Source organism: Malus domestica, chromosome 16 (genome assembly GCF_042453785.1).
Source record: "Malus domestica chromosome 16, GDT2T_hap1".
Lineage (NCBI taxonomy): Eukaryota > Viridiplantae > Streptophyta > Magnoliopsida > Rosales > Rosaceae > Malus > Malus domestica.
Genome location: NC_091676.1, coordinates 34569609 through 34582981, shown reverse-complemented (window position 1 = coordinate 34582981; position 13373 = coordinate 34569609). Strand labels below are relative to the sequence as shown.

The 13373-nt window shown below is 35.0% G+C and overlaps 1 protein-coding gene across 1 annotated transcript; it reads right to left on the bottom strand.

The window, feature by feature from the left end:
• Positions 1–956: 956 nt before the first annotated feature.
• Positions 957–8044, bottom strand: LOC103405777 (pentatricopeptide repeat-containing protein At3g58590-like). Its single transcript, XM_070816102.1, has 6 exons — positions 7754–8044; positions 7101–7236; positions 6742–6827; positions 6233–6262; positions 5184–5260; positions 957–1357 (listed from the first exon to the last, which is right to left on the bottom strand). Exons 2-6 carry the CDS (start codon positions 7107–7109, stop codon positions 957–959), a joined length of 603 nt encoding a protein of 200 aa, XP_070672203.1. The 5' UTR covers positions 7110–7236; positions 7754–8044.
• Positions 8045–13373: the final 5329 nt, after the last annotated feature.

The following is a 13373-nucleotide window of genomic DNA, read 5'->3' as shown; positions in this document are numbered from 1 at the left end:
ATTGGTTCAATTTTATAAATAGTGTCTAGTTTTTTGTCCACTTTCATAAAATGATTTCTAGTTCTTGATCATGTTTCATAAATAATGCCTAGTTATTGGTCCAGTTTCATAAATAATGTATAGTAATTGATACAATTTCATTAATATTGTCTCTTTCTTGGTTCGGTTTCATAAATAGTGTCTAGTTATTGGTCAACTTTCATAAATAATGTCTATTTCTTGGTCATAATTCATAAATATTGTCTAGTTCTTAATTCAGTTTCATAAATAGTGTATAGTCCAGTGTTCAAATTATGCTTAATTCTTGTTTTCGTTTCATAAATAGTGTCTATTTATTGGTCTAATTTCATTAATAATGTCTACTTATTGGTGAAGTTTTATAAATAGTGTTTAATTCTTGGTTCAGTTTCATAATGTTTGAAACTTAGACCCTTATTGGTCAAGTTTTATAAATAGTGTTTAATTCTCATTAATTATATTTAAAAAGCTGTTTTCAATTACCAAATTAAAATTTCCTCACTTTTTTCATATACCTACAATAATAAATGTAGCTTTCCATCCAATTTCTTGAGCTTAGGTGTCATCTTCGAGAAATTTTTCCTTGTGCCCGTAACACAAATGATATACCACATGTTATTATATAAGTGTGGTAGAAAATTTTATTTTTTATGTTATTAAATTTTTAACACAAGATTCTCACAACTTGTATGGAGTGCTGTGTTCTGGGTACATTGAAAAGTTTCTCATCATCATGATTACTATTAGAAAACAACACCACAAAAATAAAACAGGATAATGTAATTCAATTCGAAGTTTTTTTTTTTAATTCTTTGCAAAAAAAAAAACAACTATTAATGTAGCTAAATGATGGGACAAAAGGTAGGAGAAAAAAAGTGGACTGGGGTGGGGGGGGTATACGCCCAGTACTAGTGGGTTTGTTATGTTTTTTTTTTTTTTTAGTCTTTTGTCCTTATTATTAAAATAAGGTTAGTGGGTGATTTTTTATTAAAATGTAAAGATTTGAAGCCCTTTTCATTAGTTTTTCTATTAAAGTATCCCCAAATCAAAGCATTCCAGGAAACCACATTTTTCGCATATATCTCATTAAAACAGCGATGGGCATTGTTTAAGTTACTACAGTTAACATAAAAGTCAATCAGTGCACTACCTACAAAAACATTAGATTCAAAAGCATTATGGATTATCTTAGCATGAAAAGACTCGCCATAGCACGGCAGCTCCAAATGGTTACAATAGTTTATACGGCTGACAAATGTGATCTCACTAGGCAATACTGCATCCATGGACATTTTGGAGAAGAATTTGAGTGCTTTCCAAGATCTCTCAGTTTTTGCTACTGCACCAATGAAAGTATACCATGATACAACATCCTGAATAGTAGCCTCATCCAAAACTTTCTCAGCCGAGCATATGTCAGTGCATTTCACGTACATACTCATAATAGAATTCACCACAAGAATTTCACACTTAAAACCATTCTTTATGACTAAAGAACGCAGTTGTTCCCCAATCCCAAGTCCTGTTGGCATGAAAATGCCCAAAAAAACACCCACAAAAGAACCTACAGACAAAGTATAATTCTTTCTCGCAAGTTCTCGAACTAACACCACACTATAATCAGCAAACCCATGATTCCCAAGCACAGATATCACTGAATTCCATGTGACCAAGCTCTTACAAGGTATATCTTCAAATGCCCTAACCGCTTCCTTTAACAACCCATGCCTTCCGTAAAAACCCAACAACGAAGTCCCCACAAAAGCATCGACATCAAACAGACCATTCCTTATTACCAAAGAATGCAACTGAACCGCATGATAAACATCCAATGACCCACATGTCAACAACCCACCAAACACATACTGAGTTAGTTCAAACCCATAACACCTCATCTCAGAAAACATTCCCCCCAAGCTTCCCCTACGTACCCGCATCTACTGTAAGCACTAATTATGATATTATATGACACAGTGTTTCTATCAGGCAGTTTGTCAAACCATTGACGTGCAACTGACAATTCTCCAAGTGACAAATACCGGGACATGATGTTGTTGCAAACAAAAATGGGTTGGGTCAGAGATGGACCCATTGTGATGCTGAGAGCTTGGAGTGATTTTGTTGCTCTAAGGGACTGAACCCTTGAGCATGCTCGCAGTAGTTGCAGAAGACGTTTGTCTCGTTGCACTTACGAAATCTTCATGCGTGCTTATGCAGTTGGAAGCAAAATTTCTTTCACACTCCCCAAATTTCTAAATTCAGTCACATAGACAGAAATGAACCGAGAAAAACAAAGTATAGTTACTTACAAAACACAATCTGAATCAAAAACTGACTATAATCAAGGATTTAAATTTCAGTTTTGGTAGATATTTTGGTAGCCCATTTGTAGAAAAATATCGAAAGATATATCGTCTTTGTGGAAATATCGGTAAAAACAAAATAATAGAAAGTAGCAATAAAAGCATACAAATCATCTTTGAAACTTACAAACCCTAAAACTAACAAATAATGCACCCAGTTAACATATAAAATTTGTAACATAGTTGACTCACAATAAATTTGCTTCTCTCTCTCTCTCTCTCTCTCTCTCTCTCTCTCTCTCTCTCTCTCTCTCAAAAGATTGGACCATGCCTCCATAGAAGGAAAGGCCAACCGAAATTCCACTTGAGTTCACGACAATACACCAAAATACCACTGAAACTTCAACAGAAATTTCCACAAATTTCCTGATTTTGGGAGACATTAAAAGAAAACACAAATATTTTACCGATATCGCTGAAAACACAAATATATTCCAATGACATTCGGAGAAGTTCAAGAAAGATGTCTTAACCCCTATCAATTATCGGAACCCTGATTTTACCGATATATCAACCGAAATATCGGGACCGTTGGCAATTTTTAAATCCTCGACTATAATAAGCCTCTAGGCGTGTTTACCAAACCGAATTTGAAATGAAAGAATCGGAATTGCACTGTTTCCAAGTCATTCCGTTGTTTACTAAAATTTTAGGATAAAAAACATACCCATATAAAATCCGGAATCACACTCCAGAAATTCTCAGATTTGGATTCCTAGGAGGGACTTGGTATTTGGATTCCTAGAGAAACTCTCCATCCGGATTCCAACTTTTATACCGAAACAACCTTCATGATTTTTGGCTAATCGGAAGTATCCCAACAACTTCACCTTTCCAACCCATCACACAGTCCTGCAATTTCATATTTTTCAACTAATCAAAACAATTATGAGAATCAAGTTTCTAACAAAACCCAGAATGAGAGAGAGATATGGGCTCCTACGCACCCTTCTGTTTTGAGAACCCAAGAGGACGGAGAACTTTTTTTTTTTATCCCTGAGGACGAAGACCTTCATGTTCTGAGAACCAAAGGGGGCTCTAACCTCTTTTCTTCTTACTACTTATTGCAATTTATTTTTCTCTTTAATAAATTACTTTTATGAAATGTTTTTTTTATCTTAAAATCAAGTAGAGATAGATCTACTTCTACAGGGTAACAAAATGTAAAAATATTTGTTAAATGTTTGCCCTTTGATCTTAACTCCTAACTAAAATGTTATTGAAAATAAATATAGGATAAAATTGTTAGGTTTTTGGCTCATCAAATATGTCCTAGTTGGTTTAGGATTGTTTTAGGAAACCTAGAGGTATATACCGATTCTTGTCCTAGAGGGATTAGGAAAGAATTTCAGTTTCCTTATTCAATTTAGGTTTGGACTTCTAGAAGTCTATTTGGATTTGGATAGTGTAATTTCCTAGTCCACTTAGAAATAGGAATTCAATTAACCTTGGGACATGTAAGCCAACCCTATATCTATAAATAGGGTGCGGCAAGGCTGTTTTTATAGAGAGAAAGAAAACAGTCAGACAATCAAGAGTTTTGAGATTAGTTCTAGGGTTGTCAAAAGTTCTGTAATCTCTATTATTAATCAAAGGAGCGGTGATTTCTCTACCTAGAGAAATCACAACTGGACGTAGGCAAAAGTTCTGCCGAACTAGTATAATTCTTGTGTTTTTCTAAGTTTTCTAATATTTGTTAATTTAGTCTATTGCCGTTGGTTACATTAAAGAACAGGGTCTAGTGTGCGGGTTTTTTCAACAAAAATAAAACAAAAAATAATAAGGGTATTTCAGTAATCATATTGATTTATATTCTGATTCATCTGAATTAGTAAATAACTTATATGAACTAAAGTTCATTCATATTCCGATTCCAGAACATTTAAATAAACAGTTTCAACAGTAATTTGATTATGATTCCTCCTAATTCCAACGCCTCCTCAATTCAATCTCTCCTCAATCCAATTCCTTTTATTTTGATTACGGTTAAGAAAACAAGTTAAGTGTGATATATTCAATTATCTGGTTCTGATTCCTCCTAATTCCAACACCTCCTCAATTCAATCTCTCCTCAATCCAATTCCTTCTATTTTGATTACGGTTAAGAAAACAAGTGAAGTGTGATATATTCAATTATCCAGATATTTGCACTGCAGTTCTTACTTGGGCAACATCCTGAACTAATTTGCAAACTTTAGTAGCATAACAATGAATTTGTCATTTTACATCAGTTACTGAGACAACATTTGCCAATGAATTTTTTGTTAAGTGGAATTTCACTTGTAAGTAGAAGCACTACTAGAATTTTGGCTAGAGGACACCATTTTCATTGGTGTCTATTATAAAGATTGGCCACTGACATTGGTGGCAAACCTCAATTGCCACCATGCAGCCACCAAATTGGAGTGGGTGTCCTACGTAGACATCTCTATTGTAACAATAGCTACCCTTAATACATTGGTGGCATCTGAAAACAGTGCCACCCTAAATCATTGGTGTCAAAGTTGCAAATGGTGTTTTTTAAAAAAAAAAGGATGCCTCGTATGTTACAGGCACCCAGATTGCAATTTCATATTTCTTTGTTTTTTTTTTTTGGTGAGAAATCAAATTGTAATATCATTGATATAAGAATACAACTACAAAGTTGCATAACTGATCATTTATACAATTTTGCACAAATGTTGGTAAAGATGAGTGGTAACAAATAGACTGGAAATTTATAATCAATAAAGGTCTAAATGACAAAAGCTTCCCTTACCGAAATCACAATTCTGTTACAAGATTAAGTTACTTTAGACTTACATTTGCACGACTTTAACTTATCCAAAGTGCTCGCTTTGCAAATCCTTGTAAAATCTTTGCTCCACACTATTAGTGATCTGCGGGGAGAAAATGGAAACACGTGAGATGGAACATAGAAAGAATTTCTTTTATAAGCATGCACTTAAAGCAAAAGTATAGAATTGGACATGAACATGATTTTTCCTATTACAACTAATTTCAAAACAGAAATTGTCCTCATATTTTCTTTTATAAGTAAGCTAAATCAATTTCTAGGTGATTACGTGCCCTTAGAAAAAAGAAAGAGATAGACATGCATCGACTCTTACATTGTAGATCATATTACATTTGTGAAAAGGAAGAGAGACCTCACGGATTGCAGTGCCGAGAAAATGACCTTTGTCATCATCCAACATTCCAGCAGTCAATTCCAATATGATTTAAATTAATTATTTGTTTCTGTTGGTTTACTGGGAGGAGGGTGTTGCTAGATGTTCTTGTAGAATGCTAAAAAAATTATAATAACAGAAAAACCGTATATTAAAAAAAAAAAACATAACTAGAGGTTAAGTTTTTTATTTTGGGATTAAAAGATGATTCTATACAGATTATATTATAGCTTGGCAAGAAATTCAAAAATTATAAGAGTCGCAGATTTGCATATAAAAACCACATAAACTGCATTAATATTTCAAGATAAACCAAAGCCTCCACCAGAGAAACAATAAAAAAGTTCATATCTAAGATCTAAACATTATGCCACATCTATGGCTGCAAGGTATAATTCAACAAGAAGAGTCATTAGAGTAGGCTTCTAGTTTTCTTTACCTCTTCAGGCATAAGTTACAAAATAATGCTACATTTTATTTTGGGAGCACTCGAGAAAAAAGTTGTAATGCTTTCCTTGCAATTTTCTATACTATCTGCCTCATATTGTATTTTTCACTTTATTAAATTTGTTGCTTCTTATCCTAAAAGAAGATCACCATGAGCCAAAGACCATGTTCCAAAAAAAAATCCAATCCCTTGCGTCATCAATTAACTTCATGCACCAAGAATGAAATGAGTACCTGCTTAAGTCTTGCCTGAGTCCTCTCGGCCTGCAATAAAAAGATATTGTTACAAAATGGAATATGAAATAAATAAGGCAACAAAGGAGAGCAAGTACAACATAGACACCTCCCTGTTTGGTGGCATGTTTAGATGTTTACTATAGTTAGTTAGTTATTTTGAGTTTGGAAATCTATTTGGCCTGGCTGGTTAGGCCTCTAGCTCTGTTTGTTGTACTTTGGGGACTGCTTTGTAGTCTGTTATTAATAAATTTCCTTCTTTCAGAAGAAAAACAGGTAAAATGCAAACATAGAATTACAAGGTCTAAACATCAACTTGAAAAACCAAAATATCAAAATCAGATAACTTAAAAGAAAAATATAGCTCCCCCACATACTCATGAACCCAGGCATCATGCACAAATACAAGAAATCCAAACCCATTCCTCATTTCAAACCAATAGGCAGTCTGAAATATAGGCCATTGAACCAACAATCATATTGGGCATTCAAAAAAGTAATCTTCTCACCTTATCTCTAATGAAGCTTTAAACCTTCTCCTGAATGATCTCATATGTGCTTGGTTCCTCAACACTCCCAATGTGCTTGAATAATGCTGTCAAAGAAGTTGTGCATACAAGAAGATGAGGCACATTATGAAAGAGAGAGATTTCGATGATCCTAGATGTATCAATTGTTGAACATAAGGCTAGTAATAAAAATACATAAATCTGCATAAAATGTGTATGCGTTTGTACATATATACATATTTACTTATAAATAAAAATGCTAACTTACAATCTGATGTAATGAAACATCAGTTAATTTGTAAATAAACATGTAATCTGTAATCGTGCACCATCACTTAATTTGAAGAGCACAAATATACCTTTAACATCTTGCCTCAAAAGGGCAAGAAGTGCTTTATGCACAGCATCATGCTCCACAAATTCCTCTAAAAGCATCAACAAAGCCCAACATCAGACTTATATTACACAACCACCATACTCCCAGGATCACAATTCCTAACAAAGAAAGGAAAAAAAATTACCAATGTGTTGAGGTGTAACATATGCCAAGAAATAGAAAGTTAATTAATTAATTTACAATTGATTAATTAATTAAAAATGATGGGAAGCAGTCGGTTGAAACAGGTAGAAAATGGAGCAGTTCCTCCCCCACTTTCCTCCAACGTGCAAAAGAGGAGTTGAAAAAAAAACTGCCCACTATTTCCACGGTGTTTCACAAATAAGTTCCACAAACTCAAGTCTATAGAAAGACCTGAAACGGATTCAGAAGGGGGACAGAGAGGACAGCGGAGGAAGAAAACAACAAAGTAGAGCACAGCAAAATGCTAAAAGAGAAACGGAGAACAACTACAGGAGACAACCTTGATTCACCTTCTTCGTCCCCAATCTTCGACATGCATACAGAAAATGGAATTAAAATTCGAAATCTAGAATCTATCCAAAAACTGAAAGCTTTTATTTTGAGAAAGCACTTACACTAGAGAACAGCCCATGAAGAGAGGATCATTATTACCTCTTTGGTTGAGGTCCGATTTCGGCAGACTTCGCCGGAAATTGGCCGGATAACCCGCGGTCGCCGTTTCTTAGATCTAATTTTGAGGAAATTTGGCTTCGAATTTGTAGAAACTAACTTGGGGGTTGGAAAGAGGAAGGGAAGAGAATTTTGGAGGCATAATTTTACGGTCATTGGTGACCGGGGGACGGCGGCGCTGCTACATGAGAGGGAATAGGGAGAGAGAGGATACCAGAGGGAGCAGAGAGAGAAAAAAGAAATAAAGAAACTTCAAAAATATCTAAACAGACAAAACAAAAGAATAAAAAACAGTAATATTATTCGTAACATGTTTTTATATCACATTTCTATACCATATTAGATGGCATTTGATGTGGACAGCCACATCATTTGAAAAATTTGCAAAACCCAAGGAAATGAAGGAGAAAGACTCCTTATATACAACAATCATCATTTAATTAACTAGTTTTTCTTAATTATTAGTTTATTAAATAATGAACTAAATTTAAAAATCTGATTAATTCAAATGATGTACCTGTTCACATCAAATGTTATCTAAGATGGTATAAAAATATGGTAAAAAAACATGATATGAATAACATTACTCAATAAAAAAATATGTCTATAGATGAGTTTGGCATCGATGCACAAACTCGAATACATCTATTTGAAATTGTCAAGGAAGAGGAAAGTAAAAAATTGCCAAAATTCCAATTGTTAATCACATTTCTATAAGCCACACTGATTGTAGTGGCCTTATTTCAAGGCCCACAGATAATAAACTTAAGTGATTATAGAGTTAAGAAAGGCACGAATCTTCCTTAGTGTGTAAAGAAGGGTGTCCTATAGCCCTTTTTCTAGTAGTGAAGGTTTTAGGTTTGACTCCTATAAATGGCAAGTTTGATATCTAATTATTACGTATTATGTGATTTAACCCAACACCCCACACCAGAGCGTAAAAAAAAAAAAGATTTCATGTAATTACTTTGCTACATGATGATAACTTATAGGGTTGTTTTATTAGCACCTCACACATTGATGAATACACCTCACATAAAATTTTAATATCAAATGCCTTATATGCCTAATATGAAATTACTTATATGCCCTAATTCTTATTTTTCTCACTACTTTGTTTTTGGGTTATTCTAATCATCCGTTTTTGAAAATTTGCCAATAATTTTTTGTTCAAATTGATTAAAAACCCTGCTCTTTTTTGGAAATTTTGGTGTTGGATATGTTGGAAATTCGCCAATATTATATGTATCATGTACTGTGTAGATGCAAAATTAATTTCAAGAAATAGAAATAGAACTCAACAGTCTGTTCTTAATTAAGTATTCTATTTGCTTGATGTGTATATTAACGTTGCAAATATATGTGATGGCAAAAGAAGTATTCATGCAAAGAGAAGAAACTTTAGATCATGTTTGGTCTGATAATTAGAAGCCTAATTAAGGAAACAAGTGACTCGGTGAGTTCATAGGGCTAAGGGCAAAGGAGTAGCCAACAAGTGCATCTCCTTAGAATGGCTAGTGGGGATTAAGGGCCTATGAAGATGGGTGAGAGAAATTTTTATACATTAGTTTTCTATTTCATTTAAGTATGATGAATGATTTATTGATGGCAAAGAAAAGTAACCACAATGCAACGGAATTGTGGGGGTGGCTTAGCTATTTTGAGAAATGAAATATACTTAAAAAAATGTTAAAGTAATTTGCTTCTAAAAAGAGATAACGATAATCTCTTATAATTCAAGTTTTAAGGTATTGAAAGGTTGGAGATCGTCTTCTAGCAAATACCTTAAATGTGGGGGAGTTTACTCAAGTGTAATTAGCAAATTACTTACCAAGTCCAAACACATTGAAGGAATTACGTTGCAAAACAACTACTCTCGAATGAAATATAATTTCATAAATGGAAGTGTGCACCATAAGAGATAGTCATCAACATGAGTTTTCTATTTCTTTAAGTATGATGAATGAATTATTGATGGCAAAAAAAAGCAACCATAATGTAACGGAATTTTGGGGGTGGTTTAGCTATTTTGAGAAATGAAATATACTTAAAAAGAATTAAAAGTAATTTGCTTCTAAAAAGAGATAATGATAATCTCTTATACTTGAAGTTTTAAGGTATTGAAAGGTTGGAGATCTTCTAGCAAATACCTTAAATGTCAGGGAGTTTACTCAAGTGTAATTAGCAAATTACTTACCAAGGAATTACGTTGCAAAACAACTACTCTTGAATGAAATATAATTTCATAAATGAAAGTGTGCATCATAAGAGATAGTCATCAACCTAGTTGATCCAATTATTAAAGGTTTGACTAGAGAGTACATTGTATCATCAAGAGGAATGGATTAAAAGCCTAAGTCTTAAGAATCACCACAATGGCAACCCAACCTAGCTGACTGGAGATCCCAAGATCTGGGTTCAAAGGGACAACCGAATTGTGGATGATTCAATGGGAGCACTACGGAGATAATCTCCTACCTATGTCCTATGATGAAACGGTTCTATTTGCAACGCGTTTAGGATAAGCTTTGCTTTTAATAATTCCTATACTTGGAAATAACAAGTGGGGTATTACAAGATACTCTTAATGGGAAGTCACCTATGTTGAGTGAGGAATGCGGTCGTTCCTATGAGAATTTTCTGAATGGCTTAGTTCTCTAAAGCACTCATGTGAAACCTAAAATTGTTCAGGGCCAAAATGAACACAGCTGAGCAAGTGTCTAGATGAGTATTGTGTGATTACTATTGTCTTGGTTTACACAAACTGTAACAACTCGTCCCGATAGAAGGGGGTATTTTTGTGAAATTACACCTTAGGCTAGATCTTTTTCTTTTAAAATTTGTTTTTGGGTCTTAATTGGTGAGCCCAAGGGGCCTACCCCCTGTTTTTTCTCTGGTTCCCTTCCCCTTTTCCTTCTTTTTCTGATTTTTTTTATATAACTCTCTCCTTCTCTCCCTTTCGACAACTCTCTCTATTCTTCTCTGATGGACCCCCACACCCACACTCAGTTACACACGCACACCCTAGGACCCTCCCAAGCAAGAACTCGAACCCAGGACAGGTCTGTGGTGCACTACAGAGGTGGAGACCAATATTCTCTTCCTCTCTTGTCGAACTCCAGCGAGTACCTTGAATTTTCAACCTTGGTAAGCTTGATGACTCTCTCTAATCTTCCTATTGATCGATCAAACTCTACTTAGGACTTATTTTAGGTGCTTTGTTGAAAGTTTGTTGTGAGAAACAACTCAAAGGTTTATTTCCCAGTTTTACAAGCGAGTCTGACGGCTTTCGAGCCAATTTCCAGCCAAACCATGGAGAGTTGGCCAGTGTGAAAGTATGAATCTCTTTGTCTCACTGAGTACTACAACTTTCCTTTTTGTTTCACCCAATTTCGTTAAGTATTGAAGAAGTTATACTCATTTGAATCTTACCCAGTTTCTAGCGACCTCCATGGCTTTTGAGGCGTTTTCCGGTCAAACCATAGTGAGTTAGACATCAGGCAAGGTACCATTCTTTTTGTCTCTTCGAGAACTACAATTTTTATTTTTGAATCACTCAATTTCGTTGAGTATTGACAAAATTATGAGCATTTAAAGTTTGTCCAACTTTCCGGTCGAAATCCGGCCTTACCTTCCGTTTAGCTCCGGCGAGCAGCAACCACACCAGGCCCTTTAGGCTGTGCCAAACCGAGGGCTTAGGCCCGTTTAAACCCAAACCCTTTATTTTAAATTGTTTTTATTTTATTTATTAAACCAAGGCCTTTGGGCCTTATCTAAAACCCTAAACCCTTTCGAATTAGGCTCTCGGGCCGTGTGGGTCTGGACTCGAGCCCAGAGATCTCTTAACCCAATCCTAAAACCCCTAAGCCTAACCCACCTATTTATCTAAACCCTAAAACCCAAATTCTAAACCCTTTTCCCTATTTCCCACAAACCCTAAACCCTAAAGCCCTAAACCTAAACCCTAACCCTAAACCAGCCGACTAGGTTTGACCAAACCGATTGACCTGTTGACTTTAACCCGTTGACTTTGACTTTGACCGGTCAACGTTCAACGTTGACTTTAGGATTGACTTTTCGGGACTTCATTCGGGACCCCTCCTAAGCTAATTTCGACGTCCTGAATCCGTTTCCGACGTCTATTTTCCCAAATTCAATTGTTATAGTAGAGTTTTATTAATTGGACTATTTATGTGCTTAGGGGCAATATTTGTCACGTTTCCATGATTTGCTAGTTTGCGTGGCTCTTCGGCGGCTAAGTATCTGTGAGTGGACCATTCTAAAATTGCATGTTTTGATAGTAGAAATGCATACATGAAAAATATGATTTAATGATTATGTTCTATGAAACGCTTTGAGATAACATTCTTACTGAGGCTAAATTGAATTACTACTATTTTTCCTATAACATGTGTTCTTATAGAATATCCAATGGATGACGATATGATATTTATAACATGTTTCGAACACCTCTTTATAATATAGATGATGGATGACTTTATACTATGAAGTTGCTTTTCAATATATATATGTTCAATGGTTTTGTACTTACCTAATGGTCCTTTCCGCTACGGGACGTAGGGATAAATTCTGGTCCATTCCGGATGACGGTTTGGTATTGGCATAGGGCCTGGAGTGTGTTTCCTCTGGCTATTAGCACAGGGAAGGGGAGCCGACATGGGGCTTGGAGTGTATTTTCCTTTGACTGTCTGCTCAGAGACAAGGAGCTGACATGGGGCTTGGGGGTTATCGGACATTCACTAGTGATTATTGTAATACAAGTTATGATTTGAGACATTGCATATCATGCTAGGTTTCGGAAACCTATGTTTATCATGATATATGAGTTTTCATAAAACCTGGGGGTTAGTACGTTGATAACTGTTTAACTATATATATATATCAACTTGGTCTACTCATGTTTGTTTTGTGCTCCCTTTAGGACTTAGAATCGAGGCATACAATCCCTGCGTCAAGGCACTTCCGCATTGGCATCTTCAAGTCATCTTGGTGTGGGACCCATTCTTTTATTTATTCAATTTTATATTATTTCTTTTAGTATTCTAGTTAATTGTATGCTCTGAACACGTTCCTTAAATGCATATTCTTTATTCTTTTATATTTATAAACCTTATCTATTCCTTGTTTTCAACATTTGCACTCAATAAATGGCTTTTGTCACGCTCGGGTGTTGGAGAAATATCGGGATCAGGGCGTGTCACAAACGGCTGAGCAGTTCAAGACATCTCGTTCACTAATTAGCCAAGTAAATTCGATAGTAATTCACTACGGAAGGTTCAAAGCCAAAAGCTACATATCCCAATGCGGTACTTTTCCTACTGAATTCTCTCTTAGTGTCTGTATTGTCATTTGCATAGTGTTGAGTCAATTTTCATTCATGTGGGGGATTGTTGGAAAATTTAATATTATTTTTATTATATTAAATTAATTAATTGAATGGAAATTAGAAGTGATGCCTTTTGGTAGAAATATGTGTCTATCCTAATGAAGAGTTAAAGGTTTTGACTCTTCATGAATGATCACATGTTTTCCAAAAAAGTATCTCAAATTCTATAAATAGGGAAGCCCCCTATAAACATAA